Source organism: Leiobunum rupestre, chromosome 3 (genome assembly GCF_980474605.1).
Source record: "Leiobunum rupestre chromosome 3, qqLeiRupe1.1.hap1, whole genome shotgun sequence".
NCBI classification, from domain to species: domain Eukaryota; kingdom Metazoa; phylum Arthropoda; class Arachnida; order Opiliones; family Sclerosomatidae; genus Leiobunum; species Leiobunum rupestre.
In genome coordinates this window covers 47,877,107-47,899,885 of record NC_143386.1, presented here as the reverse complement: position 1 = coordinate 47,899,885, position 22,779 = coordinate 47,877,107, and the positions used below count along the sequence as shown (strand labels likewise).

Below are 22,779 nucleotides of genomic sequence, written 5' to 3'. Positions count from 1 at the left end.
TTTTGTTTTCGAAATTCATTTAATACAAAATTTAAATTTTTGAAGTTTAATGTGAATATTCCCACAAAATTCAAATTTATATTTTCAGTCGTTCGATAATTTTTTTTAATCGAAATTCAGTTTTCTGGACCTGGCAACGCTGTTCATTTGGATTATATTCAACTGATAACTAAGAAATGGTTAATTTTCTCGAATTTTCTTTATTTATGAACGATGTTGCGTTTTTCTTGATATCTGGTTACAATATTTTACAGTTTATGTGCACACCTTATTTTTTTCTGTTTTAATATATGTATATTTTTCACCTTGTCTACGAAATATTATTTTATAAAAAGTGCAGGAAAGGCACCTAAAATGTTTATATTTGTCATTTTTTTTCTTCTCGGAGGCATTGTACAAATATTTACAGCTGATAAAGTACCATTTCTCAGAAACCTATTCGTTTTAGTTATTTTTTCTCTATGTACAAATTTATCTACACTTTTTGTAAGCGTGATAGACATTATTTGGCAGAAGCTTAATCTAGGCTTTATATATTTTTAACTCGTGCGGTAAATTTTTAAACCACTAAAAGCCTTGTTTTATAAACATTTTTAATAAAATTTATAGAACTTAACCTTCTCTCTTTAAAAAGAATACAGTTATTCCTCTATCAATTCTGTACAAGTACACATTTTATTTTAGAAAAATATCGCTCTTTGAACCATCACAATAGTATCCGATCCATTCTTCTCGTTATACGTAACAAAAAAATCATTCTTTCGTAGAAAGCTGAAAACGTGAAGGAACTAAATAACGCCTAAATTTAGGCCTTTGTCTAAAAAATAGCGTCTTTCTCGCAGAAACGACAAAAATAATCTAACAAATAACCCTTACAAAAGTTAACTCTTTTGCAACTACTCAAAATTTGTGCAGAATTTATCATTGAAAATTATAAAGGCACTTTTTTTAACAGTATTTCACCTTTTTTTTTCAGTGTGAAGCCTAAAATTTTCCAATTATAGTGTAGAAACGTGCGTGCATGGCCGAATGCGTTTCAAATTTAGCGCGCTTCTCTGAGCCGAGGCTTAACTAATAATAGCCTTTGCACCAGATTTATTTTATATTTTCTCTTGGAAGAAATTTACGAAAATGAAGGTGTTAAATTGCAATAGTTTAAGTAGGCCTAATCTATATATATAACTGGAAAATTATTCGATGGTTATATTTATAGTTATTATAATAAATATACTATAAATTAACGATATTAATGAAAATCTGAATTCTATTAAAACGAAAACGTTATAGAGTATTTCGCTGAGTATTTAAATAACTATAGCGGCTAATTTAAAAAGACAAAACTAATTAAAATATAAACTAATAAGAACCTAATTAACTAATAAAAAAGTGCGATAAAAATAAATTAAAAGGATAGAAAATTATTGAGATGTAGAAAAAATGCTGGTCCCAACTATTATTGCTGCCATTTGGTTTTCTTTAGGGATAATACGGTGCTCTGCATAAATAAAAACTAACCCAAATGGATCATTACTTTAAATATCTTTGATCATACCTTCTATCGCATTATCTGAAATTATAATTCTAGAGATAAAACTGAAGTCGACGGAAAAAGAAAATAATTATAAATAAATCGAACTATAAGAAACAAAAAATTGGAATTCTTCAACATGTTAAAATTCGAAAGTGAGAAATTGATTTTAAAAACAAATTTAAACTCGAAATATACGAATATTTGTCTCGAAATATTCCATCCTCTAAATATGATTGGGTTCAATCTTCGAAATTTTATCCAGTATGTTTCTCACTGATTTTTTTTACGAGTCCGCGATACCCGCAAAAAAAGTTTGTTTTAATATCTGGCACATAGGAAAGAAAAGTCTTTTTCGTGAAACGTTCGCGTATATAAACCTTGAACGTCTATAATTTGGTGCCTTGACTGGTATTGCTACCTCGCCGTCTCCTCTCGTTCAAGTCAATCACAGTGTCGTGTTCGCAAGCGCGATTTTCTATTCCGCTTAAATTAGCGCTAGCCGCGCTGTGGTCATCGTCCGAAGCGATGGTCACTACGGTGGAGTCCGAAGGGGGAGAGCTACTGGTCTTGGATAACCTTCTGGCCACCGCGGCCACTAGGGAGGGGTACAGCCCCCCTTGAGAACCCCCGAACCTCTCTTCGTTCTTGGCTTCGACGAGGTGCTGTCTTTTGCCGTCGGTGCCGCTGCTGCTGCTGTCATCCTCGTCAGTTTCGCCGAAAATGACCTCTTCGTCCTCCCGCTGGACTTCCGGGATTTTGCAAGCTTCGAAAATTTCGAAAACGGGGGTCAGATTTCGCGTTGGGCCTCCCAATTTGCCCAAAAACGTGTTGGTGGGAGAAATATAGGCCAAATAGTCTTTATTTTCGATCCAAGAAGGGAATTCGTTCTGTTGCCGGACGTTGCGTCCGTCCGTCGTGTCTTCGTCCCGTTTCCAGGGCAACGTTGTCTCCGTCACCGTTCTCGTGGCGGGCGGTGACGTCGGGGGTGATCCAGATGCTGCGATAGATGAGAGGGAGGGGAAAAAAGAGGGATTTTGTTATCAAAAAACGGAGTCACGTGATATTAGCCTTCTCTCTATTTCCCCCCGTTTTTAATCAAAACTCAATAACGGTTACACAGAGGCTTGTATTCTTTTCTCTTTTGCTTCTTCCGACGATATTTTCCGTTATTTTCTTTGCGCGTTGTTCGTTCGTTATCCCCAATTTTGTATCTTTATTAAGTTTACGCGACCTCGGGTAAAGGAAAATCGAGCGCAGTTACTTTATGGTTTCGAGAAATATTGAGTTTTGGTCTATTTTTGATCTACTAGCGCCTGTAGAAGTGTTCTATCCGCAATGCATCGATGTTCTTTGTTAAACTAGCTACCAGGGTCTGGTCTATTACCGCCATCTCTACGGAACGCCTGTAGAAGTGTTCTATCCGCAAGGCTGCTATGTTCAGGGTTAAGCGAGCTACCAGGGTCTGGTCTATTACCGCCATCTCTACGGAACGCCTGTAGAAGTGTTCTACGCGCAATACATCAAAAGCGACTAAGTGTTAATTTGATAAGCTAATTTCTACTAAAGAGTACTACGCAATAATTTTTGTACATTTTTACATCATTAGGGGGAGTATTAAGCGTGGTAAATTTTGTATAAATCTGCGGTTTGCCGGTAAAATGGCTCCTAGAGAACGCAAAGTTGCATGTTTCAATTTATTGGCCTAGCTGGATACTTCTACATCATAATAATCAGCTAGGCTAATACCCAAGGCACCACCCTACGCCCAAGTGGCCGGGTTACAATGCGTAGGAGGGTGGTGGCGAGCCCTTCATGCCACGCGAGCAAACAGCTCCCTACACTTACCGTTAACCTCTAAAGTTTTAGTGGAAAGGGGAAACTGAAGAGCTTGGGGTATAAACCCTCTTACCAGTGGGGAGAGAACTTGCAGGCTCAACGCGGAAGGAGGGGTTCAGAGTTTTTAACCAGTGCCATCTAGGAGCAACAAACACAGCACCCCACACAAGGAGAACGCAACCCGTCAAAGGTCGTGCATTTTATTGCATACAGTTTTCATTGGCTAGACGCTTTAGCGCCTGCTGCCGTCGGAAGGGGAAATTTCGGAAATTGTCTTCCCCCCGCCCGTAAAACGTTTATCGTAAAGGCTCGTCCAATGAAATTTGTACACAACACTGCGTTAGCGTGTTTAAAGGCTAGCCGCGTTCTCCTTGTGTTTGTTGCTCCTAGGTGCCACAAACTGGGATCGAACCTCGCTCTTCTTTGCGGCGAGTCGAAAGTGCTAACCTTTCCGCCACCCAACTTCTTCGAACATTATACGAGGCTGAAGATTTGATTTCTCTCGATGGTAGGCTTTACAATCCGACGCGAAGTAAATCAACGTTGGTGGATGTACTTACTGGTATCGTAGCTCTCCATATCGGTGTTCGTGTTGGTGTTGTCATCTGACCTGGCGACGAAAATGATACCTTCGTCCTCGTGGCTGTCGGTGGAGGGCACCTTGTAGAGAGAACCGGACGGCGAGAGCATGTTGTTCGGGGACAAGGGCTTCAGCTCCTTCGACGGACTGTTGTTGGTGCTGGTGCCGTTGGACGACGAACTGGTCGGTGTCCGGTCTGGAAGGTCGAAGCGAAGGGTGGGATTCTGCTGACCTGCGACCATTTCAAGGATTGGAAGGTTATTATCGCTTCCGATTCGAGGTAAAATAATTGAGAGTTTACCTTGGGGAGTCTTGTGTTTGCAACCGGTCTTGTGGCCATTGGGTCCATAACCGTTCTGGACGCGACTCTTTTTTCGATGTCTGACGTTGTTGTCTCCGGCCATTTGGCGAATCTGCATCCTCATTTGATGATGGAACGGAGGATGAGTCTTATTCTCGAAGATAAAGTTGCGACTATAGCGCCGGAACTACGTGTGGCGGAGGAAATCGCAATTAAAACGGGTCCAAGGAGCAAAATCGTATGACAACAAAGAGTTTAGTTGGCGTGAATAATGTATTAAGGCTAACAGATAATATGCTATAACCACTATTTTCACGATTCAAGTACCGAACCCATTCGGGAATTGGGATCGTCCTTATACCGTGGGAAAAGTCGTATGTTTTGAGAATATTTATTACCGTCGATTTCCGTTCTAACCCGCGTTATTCTGGTTAGATACGAAATATTTAAGTAGTACGCATTGTAACCCGGCCACCTGAATTAAGGGCTTCAAAAGTCGCATGATGACTTAGGCCTAAGGTGGTGCCTTGGGTATTAGCCTAGCTGATTATTATTTTTATTTATTATTATTTGTCATTTCGACGAGCCGATACATATTACACTATTTAGAAGTTTGCCGAGTTAAATATTCAGATTATTAACTTGGCCTGCTGAGCACGTTCGCACCTTCTAAATGGAGATATGTCGATACACTAGTTTTAACAGCAAGAGTAATCCCAACTACGTCTACATGGAGAGAAATAAGAGAGCCTGCCATGGTAAAAGAGGAAAGCGCGTGGTTTGCAGAAAGGGAAATCTTACGAGAGAAAACGGGCGTGGTTTGCAGAAAGGGAAATCTTACAAGAGAAAACGGGCGTGGTTTGCAGAAAGGGAAATCTTACAAGAGAAAACGGGCGTGGTTTGCAGAAAGGGAAACTTTACAAGAGGAAACGGGCGTGATTTGCAGAAAGGGAAACTTTACTAGAGGAAACGGGCGTGGTTTGCAGAAAGGGAAACTTTACAAGAGGAAACGGGCGTGGTTTGCAGAAAGGGAAATCTTACAAGAGGAAACGGGCGTGGTTTGCAGAAAGGGAAACTTTACAAGAGGAAACGGGCGTGGTTTGCAGAAAGGGAAACTTTACAAGAGGAAACGGGCGTGGTTTGCAGAAAGGGAAATCTTACAAGAGGAAACGGGCGTGGTTTGCAGAAAGGGAAATCTTACAAGAGAAAACGCGCGTGGTTTGCAGAAAGGGAAATCTTACAAGAGGAAACGGGCGTGGTTTACAGAAAGGGAAACTTTACAAGAGGAAACGTGCGTGATTTGCAGAAAGGGAAACTTTACTAGAGGAAACGGGCGTGGTTTGCAGAAAGGGAAATCTTACAAGAGGAAACGGGCGTGGTTTGCAGAAAGGGAAATCTTACAAGAGAAAACGGGCGTGGTTTGCAGAAAGGGAAATCTTACAAGAGGAAACGGGTGTGGTTTGCAGAAAGGGAAACTTTACAAGAGGAAACGGGCGTGATTTTCAGAAAGGGAAACTTTACTAGAGGAAACGGGCGTGGTTTGCAGAAAGGGAAACTTTACAAGAGGAAACGTGCGTGGTTTGCAGAAAGAGAAACTTTACAAGAGGAAACGGGCGTGGTTTGCAGAAAGGGAAATCTTACAAGAGGAAACGGGCGTGGTTTGCAGAAAGGGAAATCTTACAAGAGAAAACGGGCGTGGTTTGCAGAAAGGGAAATCTTACAAGAGGAAACGGGCGTGATTTTCAGAAAGGGAAACTTTACTAGAGGAAACGGGCGTGGTTTGCAGAAAGGGAAACTTTACAAGAGGAAACGTGCGTGGTTTGCAGAAAGGGAAACTTTACTAGAGGAAACGGGCGTGGTTTGCAGAAAGGGAAATCTTACAAGAGGAAACGGGCGTGGTTTGCAGAAAGGGAAATCTTACAAGAGAAAACGGGCGTGGTTTGCAGAAAGGGAAATCTTACAAGAGGAAACGGGTGTGGTTTGCAGAAAGGGAAACTTTACAAGAGGAAACGGGCGTGATTTTCAGAAAGGGAAACTTTACTAGAGGAAACGGGCGTGGTTTGCAGAAAGGGAAACTTTACAAGAGGAAACGTGCGTGGTTTGCAGAAAGAGAAACTTTACAAGAGGAAACGGGCGTGGTTTGCAGAAAGGGAAATCTTACAAGAGGAAACGGGCGTGGTTTGCAGAAAGGGAAATCTTACAAGAGAAAACGGGCGTGGTTTGCAGAAAGGGAAATCTTACAAGAGGAAACGGGCGTGGTTTGCAGAAAGGGAAATCTTACAAGAGAAAACGGGCGTGGTTTGCAGAAAGGGAAATCTTACAAGAGGAAACGGGCGTGGTTTGCAGAAAGGGAAACTTTACAAGAGGAAACGGGCGTGATTTGCAGAAAGGGAAACTTTACTAGAGGAAACGGGCGTGGTTTGCAGAAAGGGAAACTTTACTAGAGGAAACGGGCGTGGTTTGCAGAAAGGGAAACTTTACAAGAGGAAACGGGCGTGATTTGCAGAAAGGGAAACTTTACAAGAGGAAACGGGCGTGATTTGCAGAAAGGGAAACTTTACTAGAGGAAACGGGCGTGGTTTGCAGAAAGAGAAACTTTACAAGAGGAAACGGGCGTGGTTTGCAGAAAGGGAAATCTTACAAGAGGAAACGGGCGTGGTTTGCAGAAAGGGAAACTTTACAAGAGGAAACGGGCGTGATTTGCAGAAAGGGAAACTTTACAAGAGGAAACGGGCGTGATTTGCAGAAAGAGAAACTTTACAAGAGGAAACGGGCGTGGTTTGCAGAAAGAGAAACTTTACAAGAGGAAACGGGCGTGGTTTGCAGAAAGGGAAATCTTACAAGAGGAAACGGGCGTGGTTTGCAGAAAGAGAAACTTTACAAGAGGAAACGGGCGTGGTTTGCAGAAAGGGAAATCTTACAAGAGGAAACGGGCGTGGTTTGCAGAAAGGGAAATCTTACAAGAGGAAACGGGCGTGGTTTGCAGAAAGGGAAACTTTACAAGAGGAAACGGGCGTGATTTGCAGAAAGGGAAACTTTACAAGAGGAAACGGGCGTGGTTTGCAGAAAGAGAAACTTTACAAGAGGAAACGGGCGTGGTTTGCAGAAAGAGAAACTTTACAAGAGGAAACGGGCGTGGTTTGCAGAAAGAGAAACTTTACAAGAGGAAACGGGCGTGGTTTGCAGAAAGAGAAACTTTACAAGAGGAAACGGGCGTGGTTTGCAGAAAGGGAAATCTTACAAGAGGAAACGGGCGTGGTTTGCAGAAAGAGAAACTTTACAAGAGGAAACGGGCGTGGTTTGCAGAAAGGGAAATCTTACAAGAGGAAACGGGCGTGGTTTGCAGAAAGGGAAATCTTACAAGAGGAAACGGGCGTGGTTTGCAGAAAGGGAAACTTTACTAGAGGAAACGGGCGTGGTTTGCAGAAAGAGAAACTTTACAAGAGGAAACGGGCGTGGTTTGCAGAAAGAGAAACTTTACAAGAGGAAACGGGCGTGGTTTGCAGAAAGGGAAATCTTACAAGAGGAAACGGGCGTGGTTTGCAGAAAGGGAAATCTTACAAGAGAAAACGGGCGTGGTTTGCAGAAAGGGAAATCTTACAAGAGGAAACGGGCGTGGTTTGCAGAAAGGGAAATCTTACAAGAGAAAACGGGCGTGGTTTGCAGAAAGGGAAATCTTACAAGAGGAAACGGGCGTGGTTTGCAGAAAGGGAAACTTTACAAGAGGAAACGGGCGTGATTTGCAGAAAGGGAAACTTTACTAGAGGAAACGGGCGTGGTTTGCAGAAAGGGAAACTTTACAAGAGGAAACGGGCGTGATTTGCAGAAAGGGAAACTTTACTAGAGGAAACGGGCGTGGTTTGCAGAAAGGGAAACTTTACTAGAGGAAACGGGCGTGGTTTGCAGAAAGAGAAACTTTACAAGAGGAAACGGGCGTGGTTTGCAGAAAGAGAAACTTTACAAGAGGAAACGGGCGTGGTTTGCAGAAAGAGAAACTTTACAAGAGGAAACGGGCGTGGTTTGCAGAAAGAGAAACTTTACAAGAGGAAACGGGCGTGGTTTGCAGAAAGGGAAACTTTACAAGAGGAAACGGGCGTGGTTTGCAGAAAGGGAAATCTTACAAGAGAAAACGGGCGTGGTTTGCAGAAAGGGAAATCTTACAAGAGGAAACGGGCGTGGTTTGCAGAAAGGGAAATCTTACAAGAGAAAACGGGCGTGGTTTGCAGAAAGGGAAATCTTACAAGAGGAAACGGGCGTGGTTTGCAGAAAGGGAAACTTTACTAGAGGAAACGGGCGTGGTTTGCAGAAAGAGAAACTTTACAAGAGGAAACGGGCGTGGTTTGCAGAAAGAGAAACTTTACAAGAGGAAACGGGCGTGGTTTGCAGAAAGGGAAACTTTACAAGAGGAAACGGGCGTGGTTTGCAGAAAGGGAAATCTTACAAGAGGAAACGGGCGTGGTTTGCAGAAAGGGAAATCTTACAAGAGAAAACGGGCGTGGTTTGCAGAAAGGGAAATCTTACAAGAGAAAACGGGCGTGGTTTGCAGAAAGGGAAACTTTACTAGAGGAAACGGGCGTGGTTTGCAGAAAGAGAAACTTTACAAGAGGAAACGGGCGTGGTTTGCAGAAAGAGAAACTTTACAAGAGGAAACGGGCGTGGTTTGCAGAAAGGGAAATCTTACAAGAGGAAACGGGCGTGGTTTGCAGAAAGGGAAATCTTACAAGAGGAAACGGGCGTGGTTTGCAGAAAGGGAAATCTTACAAGAGAAAACGGGCGTGGTTTGCAGAAAGGGAAATCTTACAAGAGAAAACGGGCGTGGTTTGCAGAAAGGGAAATCTTACAAGAGAAAACGGGCGTGGCTTGCAGAAAGGGAAATCTTACAAGAGAAAACGGGCGTGGTTTGCAGAAAGGGAAATCTTACAAGAGGAAACGGGCGTGGTTTGCAGAAAGGGAAATCTTACAAGAGAAAACGGGCGTGGTTTGCAGAAAGGGAAATCTTACAAAAGGAAACGGGCGTGATTTGCAGAAAGGGAAACTTTACAAGAGGAAACGGGCGTGGTTTGCAGAAAGGGAAATCTTACAAGAGAAAACGGGCGTTGTTTGCAGAAAGGGAAATCTTACAAGAGGAAACGGGCGTGGTTTGCAGAAAGGGAAATCTTACAAGAGAAAACGGGCGTGGTTTGCAGAAAGGGAAATCTTACAAGAGGAAACGGGCGTGGTTTGCAGAAAGGGAAATCTTACAAGAGGAAACGGGCGTGGTTTGCAGAAAGGGAAATCTTACAAGAGGAAACGGGCGTGGTTTGCAGAAAGGGAAATCTTACAAGAGAAAACGGGCGTGGTTTGCAGAAAGGGAAATCTTACAAGAGAAAACGGGCGTGGTTTGCAGAAAGGGAAATCTTACAAGAGAAAACGGGCGTGGCTTGCAGAAAGGGAAATCTTACAAGAGAAAACGGGCGTGGTTTGCAGAAAGGGAAATCTTACAAGAGGAAACGGGCGTGGTTTGCAGAAAGGGAAATCTTACAAGAGAAAACGGGCGTGGTTTGCAGAAAGGGAAATCTTACAAAAGGAAACGGGCGTGATTTGCAGAAAGGGAAACTTTACAAGAGGAAACGGGCGTGGTTTGCAGAAAGGGAAATCTTACAAGAGGAAACGGGCGTGGTTTGCAGAAAGGGAAATCTTACAAGAGAAAACGGGCGTGGTTTGCAGAAAGGGAAATCTTACAAAAGGAAACGGGCGTGATTTGCAGAAAGGGAAACTTTACAAGAGGAAACGGGCGTGGTTTGCAGAAAGGGAAATCTTACAAGAGAAAACGGGCGTTGTTTGCAGAAAGGGAAATCTTACAAGAGGAAACGGGCGTGGTTTGCAGAAAGGGAAATCTTACAAGAGAAAACGGGCGTGGTTTGCAGAAAGGGAAATCTTACAAGAGGAAACGGGCGTGGTTTGCAGAAAGGGAAATCTTACAAGAGAAAACGGGCGTGGTTTTCGTAAAGGGAAATCTTACAAGAGGAAACGGGCGTGGTTTGCAGAAAGGGAAATCTTACAAGAGAAAACGGGCGTGGTTTGCAGAAAGGGAAATCTTACAAGAGAAGACGGGCGTGGTTTTCGTAAAGGGAAACAATAATAATAATAATAATAATAATAATAATCAGCTAGGCTAATACCCAATGCACCACCTTAGGCCTAAGTCATCAAGTGACTTTTAAAGCCTTTAATTCAGGGTTACAATGCGTAGGAGGGTGGTGACAAGAGGAAAGGGCGTGGTTTTTTATTTGTTAACTTGAATACATACTTGTTGATGTATATAGAATACCATCCTAAATAAATTATATAAAAATGTAACCGAGTACTTAACGCAAATCATTACTAAAAGTAGACTGAACTGGCCAGAAGTCAATAATCTTAATAAAGAGTCCTCCATTCATCTTGAGAAAAAATACGTTTAACCTCAACTAATAATGACATATGACGACCCGGCAGTAAACGAGGACATATTTAGTCATTAGGCACACGTGTCCAACGTATGAACTCTCAAGCTCCTTAAGACCTCATCATTACCACCCTTTTTGCAACATCCGCGCTAATGTAGTAACCCTCCCTAATGAGCGAGACCCTAATAAGAGATAATAAAGACCATCTTACCTTTCTCGGCGGTTTGAACATTGCGTCCGAGAGAATATGGTGAATTTCGGCGTCAGCCAAATCCTTGCTACTGGGGCAATACTCCAGCTCGCCCATGTCAAAGTTCAACAGTCCGGAGCTGTTGTGAGGGATGGTCAGCTCGTTGACCGTCTCTCCGCTTCCGCCGTTGGGGAAACTAACAAACCGGAAGTGGAACAACATCATCAGCCGCTGATTAAATCAACCATTCCCGTCGGCCCACACGCAATCATCTAATTCTCATTTAGCAACGGGCAAGCCAGGCGACAACCTAAAGCGACGCGTTTACACACATTTCCCCCCAGTTCGTGCAGCTACTCGGAAGACTATACTACAAACGAGTCGAGAAAACGTCCCAGTTGGAGCTTGGGATAAGGTAAAGTCTACCTTCCTTTCGACCCGAGTGAGGGACTGGTTTTCGAGACTCATCTAAGTTGCGCGGCAGACTCATTAGGATCTACGAGGAGGGTAACTAATGGGGTTTCCAAGATTCGAGGTTGAGACATTCTTACGCTCATTTCATTCAACGATTTTAAATTAAAAGCGGAATTGCATTATCGTTCAATTACACCCGTTACGTCATCAGGGTTCAGCGAACTTCCAAAATTAATTCGCGCAAGTTCTGTTTTCTACGCAGGCCAAAAAGCTCTTAGTTTTCAGACGTTTCATTTTCTTTCCAAAAACAAAGATATTTTACTCACAGAAGTAACTCGTGGCGAGGCGGCCAGTTTTTTAAAAAAATTGTTGATAATCAAAATTACTTTCCCATTATAACTTATATATAAATTAGTGTATTTTAAATCGATATTATTTATTTCAAATTAAATGTTTAGAGGTTTGTAGATCAAAGTTGGTGGAGATTAAAGGTCCACGGAATAATTTGAATTTCAGGTAGATCCTCCCGCTTTTCGAAACACCTGACTTTGTAGCCCCACCCTCAAAATTCAAACGATTCCGTGGTTCTTTACTAAAGTTCAATAATTTATTCCTTATATCGGAAGTAACATAAAAACGATAAGTATGACAATTAGCAAAAATCATGACGCACTGATTTTTAGAGTTATTGCGCAATCAAGGCACAGAGCCCCCTAGTGTATAAAATATGCCCGAGTCAAAATATACTATTACTAAGGACGAGAAAGGTTCAGTAAAAAAATTAGAGTAACATCCACAGTGTCATACTTGTGGCTATTATGTTACTTATGTTTATATCACCGTTTATATACGGTTTATCTTTCAAGACCACCGACAACTTTGATTTAGACGACATTAATCTTAAAAGGTAACTGCCTTTAAAATAAAAAAGGGCTCATTAAAGGGAATATAACCTCAGGTAGTTGGTATGGAACACCAACGTTTGCAGCTCTGGCCGCTCTTGCCATTGGCTTTAAAAATGTTTGGAAAAATACAATGGATCTTCCATAAAGATTGCTTTGCATGGTATATTCCCTTTAAGAATACCTTTAACAATAACTAAAAATTAGATTTTGGTTTATAGTAAATATGTGAATTAAACCTTAATATTTTTGAAAATTTCAACCATCGATTTAAGCACACAAATTATAACCGCGCCAGATTAATTAATTAATTAATAAATTTTTAATAAGTGTTAAAATAATGGTAAACTTACGATTTATGAAAGTTGGCTTGAGTGTAGGACCTGAATAAGGTACTTAGAGAGATACTGTTGTCGGGACCCATGACGGGAACCAAATTGCCGTTGGACTTGACTAAATTCATGGCGTCTGCCAAATTTAATCTAGAGTAAGTTTCGAAGATTTTGGGCTCTCTGACGGCGTGATCTCGCGTCAGAAAGGGTCGCAAGTACTTGTTATTGTAATACTTGAACCTAAGTAATTAAGTAATTAGATAGGGTTAATAATAGAGCGGGTAAGGTCTGAAGGCTTACTTGTCACGTAGGTGGTAATTGCCCATCATTTGACCGGCGATGTCTTCGATTCCAGCCATTAGATGATCCATTAACTAAGAATAGAAGATTAATTAATGACACCATTTAATTTGAAGGAATTTTAATAAGGGCTTACTCTGACGTGAATCCTTTCGTTCATAGAGGGCTTAATTTTGTTGGCAGTAGGTACATTTAGGAGCCTGACTAACGGGCCTATCGTCATACCCTAATAAGGAACACGGAAAATTGATTACACTTTGTGGTTTCAAGGTATGAAAGGACTGTCTATAATCGGCCAACGTACCTGGACGAAAACAGTGAAGTAAACGACGGCGATGACCGTGGTGACCATCATGTTTTTGGTCGGAATGACCTTCTCTTCGATGACCAATACTAAGGCAAAGGCCACAGCCCCGCGCAAACCTCCGTACGCTATGATAAACTGGTCTACTTTGTTGAAGCGATGCAGCCTGAAACGGTTCGCTAATGCCGATAACATTATCACACCTGCGAAAGGAACTAAATTATTGATTGAGCCGTAAGAATACGAAGACAGGAGACGAGAGGTAATTACCGAGTGCCCTGTAGATGGTACAGAAGAAGATGGTCAGCATGACGAACCAGGTATTCCAGTTGTGCTGGTCATTGACGGTGGACACGCCCAGGAACATAAATATAATGGTTTCGGAAGAACTGGCCAACATCTTCATCGTGTATTTGACCGTCACGTGAGATTTGTAAGAGATGTTCTCTTCGACGTAATTTTTCATCGTCAGTCCGGCGAAGGTTAAACTGGGGTGAAGACAAGGTCAAAGGTTAAGACGGCTCTCCCAGTTAGATAGCGAAGCTTGTCCGAGACTCACGCTAGGATACCGGAGAGATGGAAGAGTTCGGCGGTGAGGTAGGCCAGGTAGGCCATGATGAACACGAAAAGAGGCTCGATGACCCGGACGTGGTGGGTGAACCGCGAGATAAAAGCGGCCACCAGACCCCAAATGATCCCGACGATGGTGCCACCCAGGGCTACCACGAAGAAAGAAGCCACCCCGGCCACGTAGTCCGCCGGTATCATGGGGATGTGGTCGTGTTGCATGTTCGTGTAACCCTCGAACATGTGGTAGAGCACCTGAAAGTCGCAACCATCAATTAATACCATTCGACTCCCAAGTCTTTAGGACACGAGGAATATATCTAAAACAGTTTTACTTGTTCTATCCTTACGCTAACAGATTATAAGATTATTAAATAGATATAACAACGAATTATTGGCGTAAGTTAAAAAAAAACATTATTGCATAATTAAAATATTCGTACAAAAAAGCAGTTGACTAGTTTCGGAAATGTTAGTGCCATTGTAAAGACTGAACATTTTTTTTCAGTTTTTTTCCGGCACTAACACTGCTTTTATTGTATTAATATTTTAATTATATAATAAAAAGTTTTTTTTCAACTTACGCATAATTCATATCTCTATTTAATAATCTTATAATATATTGTGAAATTTAAGAAGAGTTGCTCAGGGAGAACCAAGTTACAAAATTATGTTTTACTTAGAACATAAAAGTGTTTCTAGAATATTTTTATGGAGAGGTCAGAGAACTGTCGGTTTTTGCGAAACCGAGAACAAATCTCAATGTTCTGTTTTGCGCCATCTGTACTGGTACCCCACACTATTTATATAAGATAATATCTGAAAAATATTCTAGTACGAATATAATTATTTTAACTTAATCATTTGTAGTAATATCATAATATTTAAATAAAAATTACATATAATTTAATGTATAATTCAATAGTTGGCGCGTCTACCTTAATTTACGTGCTTAAAACCATTAGTTCTACCAGCGGTCGTTAGATGGCACGACAAGACACAGGGATATTTCCCCCTCTATGTACTTCCTTTCCCCGACCAGGAGCAGACCCAGCTTCTGAACGGATTGCACGGCAAATATAGATGGACCTTGCCATAAAAAGATTTTGATAGCAGCATTTGAAAACAAAACATTTTAATGACTCTGGCTTTGAAATTATAAATTCTAAACTTTCACATTTAATTATAGTGTTTATAGATCATAAAAATGTGGGCTTAATTTTTCCATTACTAAAACAAGATTGAATATATTTGACCTTGAAATCTCCATAAAGGCTATATTTTCCACAAAATGAGATCAATATCTATCCAAGAAAATTTCCCTTTTAGGTAAAATCATTAGAGTAATAAATAATAAATCATTCGAGGAAATTGGAGTAAAGTCTTAAAGCGTTCACCGGAATAAATTCCAGGGGAAAACGTACTCAAGTTGACAAGCGGAATTTGGTCCTTCTCGATTAAGCTCCCATTAAAATATTGCGCCATAATATACAACGCAGATTTCACTCCGAGCCAGAACTTGGTAGGCGCTACGTACTAAGTCTGACATCGACTATAAGTAATTACTTCTGGGTAAAGTCTCCTACATTTTACGCCGAAGAAGGGTTAAAGTCAAGTCTAATTAGAGGTTCCAGAAATGATTTAAGAGAGACGAAGAACAATTACTGATCACTAGGAAAAGATTGTCGCAATAATACGCAATTAAAGAATTATTTTAATTTTTGAGAAAGGGGCAGGTGAACTACCGAATAATGTGGCAAACTTGACGTTTAGTCGTCTCTTTGGCGGTTATCTAAAAATTACTAAGAATCCACTAAAGCCAGTTTCTTCCACTTTTCAGCTAATTTGAAATTCAATAATTCGTCAGAGTTTTTACGACATATTTCGGTGACATAAAGAATTTAAAGGGTGCTAATGGTTTTTAAGTTACTGTAACAAAGGATTCCTAAAAACGTTTCATTTTAAGAATATGTTGAAATTTCCAAGTAATTTTTGTAAACCACTATCTGGTTACCCTATTTTTGCGGGCTCAGCCTATCCTAGCAAGTACTAATATACTAATACAGAGTTGCCTGAAATCCAGGTATTCCGGTGATTTTCCCACTTAAAATTGCCAAATATTGGCATAAAATAAGTTATATTTTAGTTAAGGTTTTTTTTATTTGCAACCCAAAACTAAATGGCTTGACATTTTACCTGACATATTCTAATTTTTAAAATTCAGACATTTCCTCGACTTTTAGACCCATATCCAAAATCCCGAAATTTTCCACGAATTTCAGGTATGTCATTTGGTGGGACAAGGGGGGGGGTCACATACCCCCATCCCTACCTAAGTTTATATGATCTAAAAAGGTTCATGAATAGAACAAAACATATATAATATCTTGAGAAAATGTTTTGTTCGGTCTATTATCCTGAATTAACTATTTTGATTTAAAATCCGAAAAATATTAAATTTGACGCGTTTCTGCCCTTCAAAAAAATTTCCCCTTCCTGAATTTTTTTGAAATGACGCCCCTGGTGGCAACACTGTAATAAATTGTGAAATGTGCTCTCAAACCCTGTATTTTCCATTTATCCATTATTAAGTAGAACGACGATTTCATTAAGAACAATATCAAATTTGTAATAAAATAATTAAAAACAAACAAAAAATTGGGCAGTATTTAGTAGTATTTTTAAAGGAGTATCCATCCAAATTGAACTACCCTATATTTTTGCTGGTCCATGTTACCCTAGCATTTACTTATAAATTGTCGAAGATTTATCAATTTATATTATGTAGAACGAAAATTTAATTAAGAACAATATTAAATTTGGATTGAAAATAATGGTAGTGGAACGTAAGAATTAAAATGGAAGTATCTTAATATTAAACACCTTAATCGTCCCTGATTTATCGTTCTACATACGTGTCAGCATTATCCAAAAATAATAAAAAACCGCCCATTAAATTTGATATAGAAGTATAATATTAATAAACTAATGCCCGGCAGGATTTCGACAGGTTTGCGTGGAATATTTTGGCGGGAATGTTTCCCCGTGGCTCAAACCGGAAAACAACCGAAAGAGATGGAGTTATTTTCTTTCTTCTCAAAAGACACCTCGTAATCATTAAAGGAACCTGATGAAATAGCTACTATCCGTAGTCGTAGACCTGAAGATGATCAATCAGATCGGGTTTATCCTTGATATTTCACTCACAAAGGAATCTAATCTTTAATTGTATCAGATTCATTAACTTAAATAACAAATCTGAACTGATCTGAAATAATTAATCTCACCACATTCAGTCATCTGAACAGTTATTTAAATTAAACATTTAGTGAAAAGCAAATAAATTTTAATTACGGATAATTTTGAAGGGATATCGGGGGATATGTCAATTCAGATAATTTTGACACGCGGTATCCGATTGCCATTCTGACACGCGGTATCCGATTGCCATTCTAACACGCGGTATCCGATTGCCATTCTGACACGCGGTATCCGATTGCCATTCTGACACGCGGTATCCGATTGGCATTCTGACACGCGGTATCCGATTGGCATTCTGACACGCGGTACCCGATTGCATTCTGACACCCGGTACCCGATTGCCATTCTGACGCATATCAACTGATCTGAGACAATATCAGAACGTAATTGTGGATAATCTGATACTTTATCTATGGCAATAGGCTATCTGAGAATCGGTTGGAAGCGCGAACCGGTACAGTCCACTATTCAATATGGTGAAACCCATATTACCTGTCGCGGCCATCTTGTTTTTCGTTATCAAGAGGGTATTCCCTGTAAAAACCGGCCCAACTAGACAGACACAATTAGGTTCGCCCCCTTCGAAATAGAGGTTAAATTGAACCGTTAAAATTCCTTTGTTTAAAATACATCCTTTTTCGTATAAGCTTAGATTGTAGAAACGTGGGAATGACCAATTTCATTTCATTTTTGTATTCAAGGTGTCTCCATTTAGTTTTCTGTTCGATTGTGAGCTCGCGTTTTAACACGTTCAGATTAGCTATCTCACGAAATCCCGCTTTAGAAAAGTATGAATGTATATTACAATGGTATCGTTTATCTTAAAAGGGTTTAATAATTTTAACCTTAAGATTGGGGACGATGGGGACCGGATACACCGTAAAGCTATAAATTAAAAAAAAGTTATCCTTGATCAAATCGCGATTCGAGGCTAATTACGATCTAATTAAGTGAATAGATGATTTGAAGTTTTATACTGATTATTCTTCAAGCAGACACACCTATTTTTTAAAGGTAATAATACAGGATCTAAATTTTCGTGATTTCTTGATTTCATTATTTTACTAAGCAAGGAATCGATTTCTAGATAGTGCAATGCTGCCATACGGCTAATCAAAGGTATGCGCATGCAGTGTTACCAGTAGAAAATGAACCGAAGTTATCAGATTGCTATACTCAACATGTTGGAGGCGTTTTCCTTATGAAGTTACATTTTCACCTCGAATTTGAAATTTTGCGTTTGTTTTTATGAAACCATTTTTTTATACATAGAAATAGCTATACCCACAATTCCCAAGTGCAATTTATCACGTCGAAATACAGGGATGGAAATTAGCTTTTAATTGACTCGATTTTCTCATTTTCATCAGGAAAACGCCCTCCGATTCTGAGCGCTATTTCGATAACTTCGGTTCATTTACTTCTGGTGTTACCCGATGATCTATATTTCCTCACAAAAATAAATGTTAATTTTATGTTTTTTTTTTCAGATTTAAATAACTTATTTTACAAAAACAGTTTATGTAGCATTACCAATTAATACCGCACTAAATTAGAAGTATATAGTAACTAAAATTAATTCAGATTAATTTAAATTTTAGCTAACATTACCGCTATACGCAAATTAATAATCGAATATTCGAAAACAATTCCATGTATCGTAGGCATTTAAGACATAGCTAAGAGTTCCAAGCCTTTAATAATCAGCTAGGCTAATACCCAAGGCACCACCTTAGGCCTAAGTCATCAAGCGACTTTTGAAGCCTTTAATTCAGGTGGCCGGGTTACAATGCGTAGGAGGGTGGTGGCAAGCCCTGCATGAGACACGATCGAGCAAACAACTCCCTACACTAACTATTACCGTTAACCTCATGTGGGTTCTGAAATATTTTCTACTCACCACTGTGACAGCATCGTTTAGGAGCGACTCTCCAAAGACTAGTATATAAAGAACTTCATTGACTTGAATCTCTTCGAAGACGGCCAGCACGGCCACCGGGTCGACGGCGGACACGATGGAGCTGAACAGGAGCGTGTCGAGCAATGGCAGGTCAACTCCGTAAAGGCCCGTCAGACCAATACCCCACAGGGTCACGCCGATCATCATGGCGTTCCAGACAGTACCGATCTGCAAAGAACGAAATGTTTATTATAGACTTTTACCAAGTGCCTTAAAAGCCTAGGTTTGCTTCTGACGGTCCCCCTTAAATTAACTTGCCTGAGAAGCAAATACCCTGGTGGTAGGCCACCCGCTGAAAATGTTGGCCCACTACCAGGGTTTTTGCTTCGCAGGCAAGTGAATTTAAAGGGGAACAGGCAGAAGCAGACCTAGGCCTTTAAGCGTCGAGAGATACTGACCACAGCGAACATGAGGATTGAGACGAGGTTGTTGAAGAACTGCCTGTTGGGCATGAAGTAGCCAGCGTCCAGGACGATGGGAGGAAGCATGTACAGGAAGAAGATATTGGGCGTCAAGGGTCCCACGTGAGTGATCCCCGTGTAGAAGAGCAGCAGCCCTATGGCCACCCCCACCACTATCAAGAGGCAACTCTCCGGACATATTAATGACAATTTTGGCATCACATGAAAACCTGATAATTTAAAAAAAGAGTACTTTAATGACGATTTCTCAATTTCTTCCATTACTTATTTTAACTAAGCTAATTTCAATAATGACTGGCAAATGCGCAGTTGGGCGAAAAAGCAAACGGATGACGTTTCTTTGACGTCATACATAAGTGATCGATTATGACGTACCCTTTTTATGAAAGATAAGATCTTAAAGTAATTTTGGAAGACCACAGATGGCGGTGCGATTACCAACACTTGACAGTAGGATAAAAAATAAAATTTTAACCCAATAAACTTTGCCCGAAAAACTAGTATTGATTTAATATAACTTTATAAAAATTACCTTTTCAACTCAAAAACTAAAAAGAAAATTATTATAGTTTTATCGTAAGTTTATGAATATATTAACGTAAGTGTGAAGGTTAATATTTAGTGGGGAGCTATTTCTATAATGACAAAGGCCAACTTAAAATTTAGTCATTAGGTTTAATTCGTGATATGTTTTTAACTTGACCATTTTCCTCCCTAGAGGCGCTGATCTTTTTAGGTATGACGTAAATTCTCCAGAATATCTCTATCCGTTAGACTTATGGAATAAAATCTATAATTTTGATTTAAGCTATGGGACACTGAAATTGTAATATCCTTAATAATTGTAGGTTAAAATAAAAACTTCGTTATATTTGCATATATTTAAAAAACTTTTATTAAGGCTTAATATATGCAAATATAACGAAGTTTTTATTTTAACCTACAATTTAACAACGCATATAGCACCATTGAGTTGGGAATAAATAGAGGTACAACTAAATCTGACTGGCGCGGGACCAATTTCGTTCAATAAGGAGAGTCTAGGAGACTTATTCAACTTTATCGTTCTACCGTGGCGGCATCTGTCTCTAGTGGTGGCAACTACATTGCAATTGAATTTTTTCGCGAATCTGATGCGAAATTGAAATGTATGATTTATCGTAAGAAACAAACCTTTGAAGTTGTTTAAAAATAATTTTATTCTGTCAACACGATCCTTTTTAACTCAAGTAACGGTGAGTTAGCTAATAATTATTTATTTTTAGCCATGTTTAACTTTACAAAATATAGATGGCGCTACCGCCTAATTATAAAGATGAATTTCGTACAGTCTTATCAGAACAGGTCCCGCGTAACCATGGCAACCGAAATCGTAATTGTAATTCTAGCAGTATTATTCCCAATTCAATGTATAGCACTACTAACCTAACTATTAATTAATGTTATCCTTAATAATATTTTTCCTTTTTTTTTATAAATCGCGGATGAAAAGTGTTTCTATGTTATAAATCAGGGCATTGAAGTTTTTCAATCCTGTTTTTTTCCCCCACTAGTGATAAATAGATGATAAAGAGAGTCAAGGTATGGGTTGGTTTATTACACTATTCGCTGTATTGAATAGCATCCGGAGCGAGTATCAAAGAAATAGAGTGTGGTTTCCGATACGTATTAGATCGACGTTTTTCAAACGATGGGTGTGGTTCCCGCAAACTATATCGCCTAATTCCAAAATTTCCAAAGTTCTCCAAAAAGAAAATCAACTAAGCCTCACTTCTAAAAAAACTAACAATTTACAACGGTGAAAGCTATAATGACGGTGACGTCATTGTCATATTTAAAATATATTCCAAGGATGGATTAGTTACGGTGACGTTCAGAGCCAAGTACCTCTGAGATTTCTCAGAAATTGGCCAGGTATAATGTGGGTACCAAGTGCCATAAGTCGATATTATTGTTCAATTATTAAATGCTTTAAGACATTACGTATCTTAGTAAAGTGCTTGCATGCGAAATATACTGAAGGTCATACTATTTAATAATATTATAGACTTATGCAAGTAATTCGTTATTTGTGCAAGTAATTCGTTATTTGTGCAAGTAATTCGTTATTTGTGCAAGTAATTCGTTATTTGTGCAAGTAATTCGTTATTTGTGCAAGTAATTCGTTATTTGTGCAAGTAATTCGTTATTTGTGCAAGTAATTCGTTATTTGTGCAAGTAATTCGTTATTTGTGCAAGTAATTCGTTATTTGTGCAAGTAATTCGTTATTTGTGCAAGTAATTCGTTATTTGTGCAAGTAATTCGTTATTTGTGCAAGTAATTCGTTATTTGTGCAAGTAATTCGTTATTTGTGCAAGTAATTCGTTATTTGTGCAAGTAATTCGTTATTTGTGCAAGTAATTCGTTATTTGTGCAAGTAATTCGTTATTTGTGCAAGTAATTCGTTATTTGTGCAAGTAATTCGTTATTTGTACAAGTAATTCGTTATTTGTACAAGTAATTCGTTATTTGTACAAGTAATTCGTTATTTGTACAAGTAATTCGTTATTTGTGCAAGTAATTCGTTATTTGTGCAAGTAATTCGTTATTTGTGCAAGTAATTCGTTATTTGTGCAAGTAATTCGTTATTTGTGCAAGTAATTCGTTATTTGTGCAAGTAATTCGTTATTTGTGCAAGTAATTCGTTATTTGTGCAAGTAATTCGTTATTTGTGCAAGTAATTCGTTATTTGTGCAAGTAATTCGTTATTTGTGCAAGTAATTCGTTATTTGTGCAAGTAATTCGTTATTTGTGCAAGTAATTCGTTATTTATGCTACTAATTCGTTATGTATGCTACTAATTCGTTATGTATGCTACTAATTCGTTATGTATGCTAGTAATTCGTTATGTATGCTAGTAATTCGTTATGTATGCTAGTAATTCGTTATTTATGCTAGTAATTCGTTATTTATGCTAGTAATTCGTTATTTATGCTAGTAATTCGTTATTTATGCTAGTAATTCGTTATTTATGCTAGTAATTCGTTATTTATGCTAGTAATTCGTTATTTATGCTAGTAATTCGTTATTTATGCTAGTAATTCGTTATTTGCGCGAGTAATGTGTTATTTAATGAAATAAAGTATTGAAAAAGTATTAAGGTAGCAAATAATTTGAACTTAAAAGGATGAGCTAAAATCAGCACTATTCTTATGAATAAAAAATTTAAACACAACCCGTAAAACCTCTAATAGAAAATGTGTGGGAGGTCATAAATACATTTATCCCCATTACAACGATAAACACGTGTTCCTTCTTAAAAGATCGAATAGAAATAGGCGTTTCCATAAAAATAAACAAATAAACGTATAAAATGTTTTTCTCCGCCTCACGAGCTTAAGCTTTTTAGAACTTTATTGGCACGGGCGTTTTCGCGAGTGGAATTCAAATTCCAAAACCTTTATCGACTCT

The 22,779-nt window shown here is 39.2% G+C and overlaps 1 protein-coding gene across 1 annotated transcript in view; it reads right to left on the bottom strand.

The window, feature by feature from the left end:
- Positions 1–481: 481 nt before the first annotated feature.
- LOC149952423 (sodium/hydrogen exchanger 1-like) overlaps positions 482–22,779 on the bottom strand; it is an 85,654-nt gene continuing 63,356 nt past the window's right edge. The window contains exons 2-13 of the mRNA XM_090168507.1: positions 19,305–19,537; positions 18,847–19,074; positions 13,678–13,940; positions 13,389–13,606; positions 13,119–13,321; positions 12,951–13,040; positions 12,815–12,888; positions 12,536–12,754; positions 10,888–11,062; positions 4,249–4,435; positions 3,928–4,179; positions 482–2,528 (exon numbers count right to left, since the gene is read on the bottom strand). Of these exons, the coding sequence (XP_090024633.1) occupies positions 1,918–2,528; positions 3,928–4,179; positions 4,249–4,435; positions 10,888–11,062; positions 12,536–12,754; positions 12,815–12,888; positions 12,951–13,040; positions 13,119–13,321; positions 13,389–13,606; positions 13,678–13,940; positions 18,847–19,074; positions 19,305–19,537 (2,753 nt within the window). The 3' untranslated portion in view covers positions 482–1,917. The remainder of the gene's footprint in view (positions 2,529–3,927; positions 4,180–4,248; positions 4,436–10,887; positions 11,063–12,535; positions 12,755–12,814; positions 12,889–12,950; positions 13,041–13,118; positions 13,322–13,388; positions 13,607–13,677; positions 13,941–18,846; positions 19,075–19,304; positions 19,538–22,779) is intronic.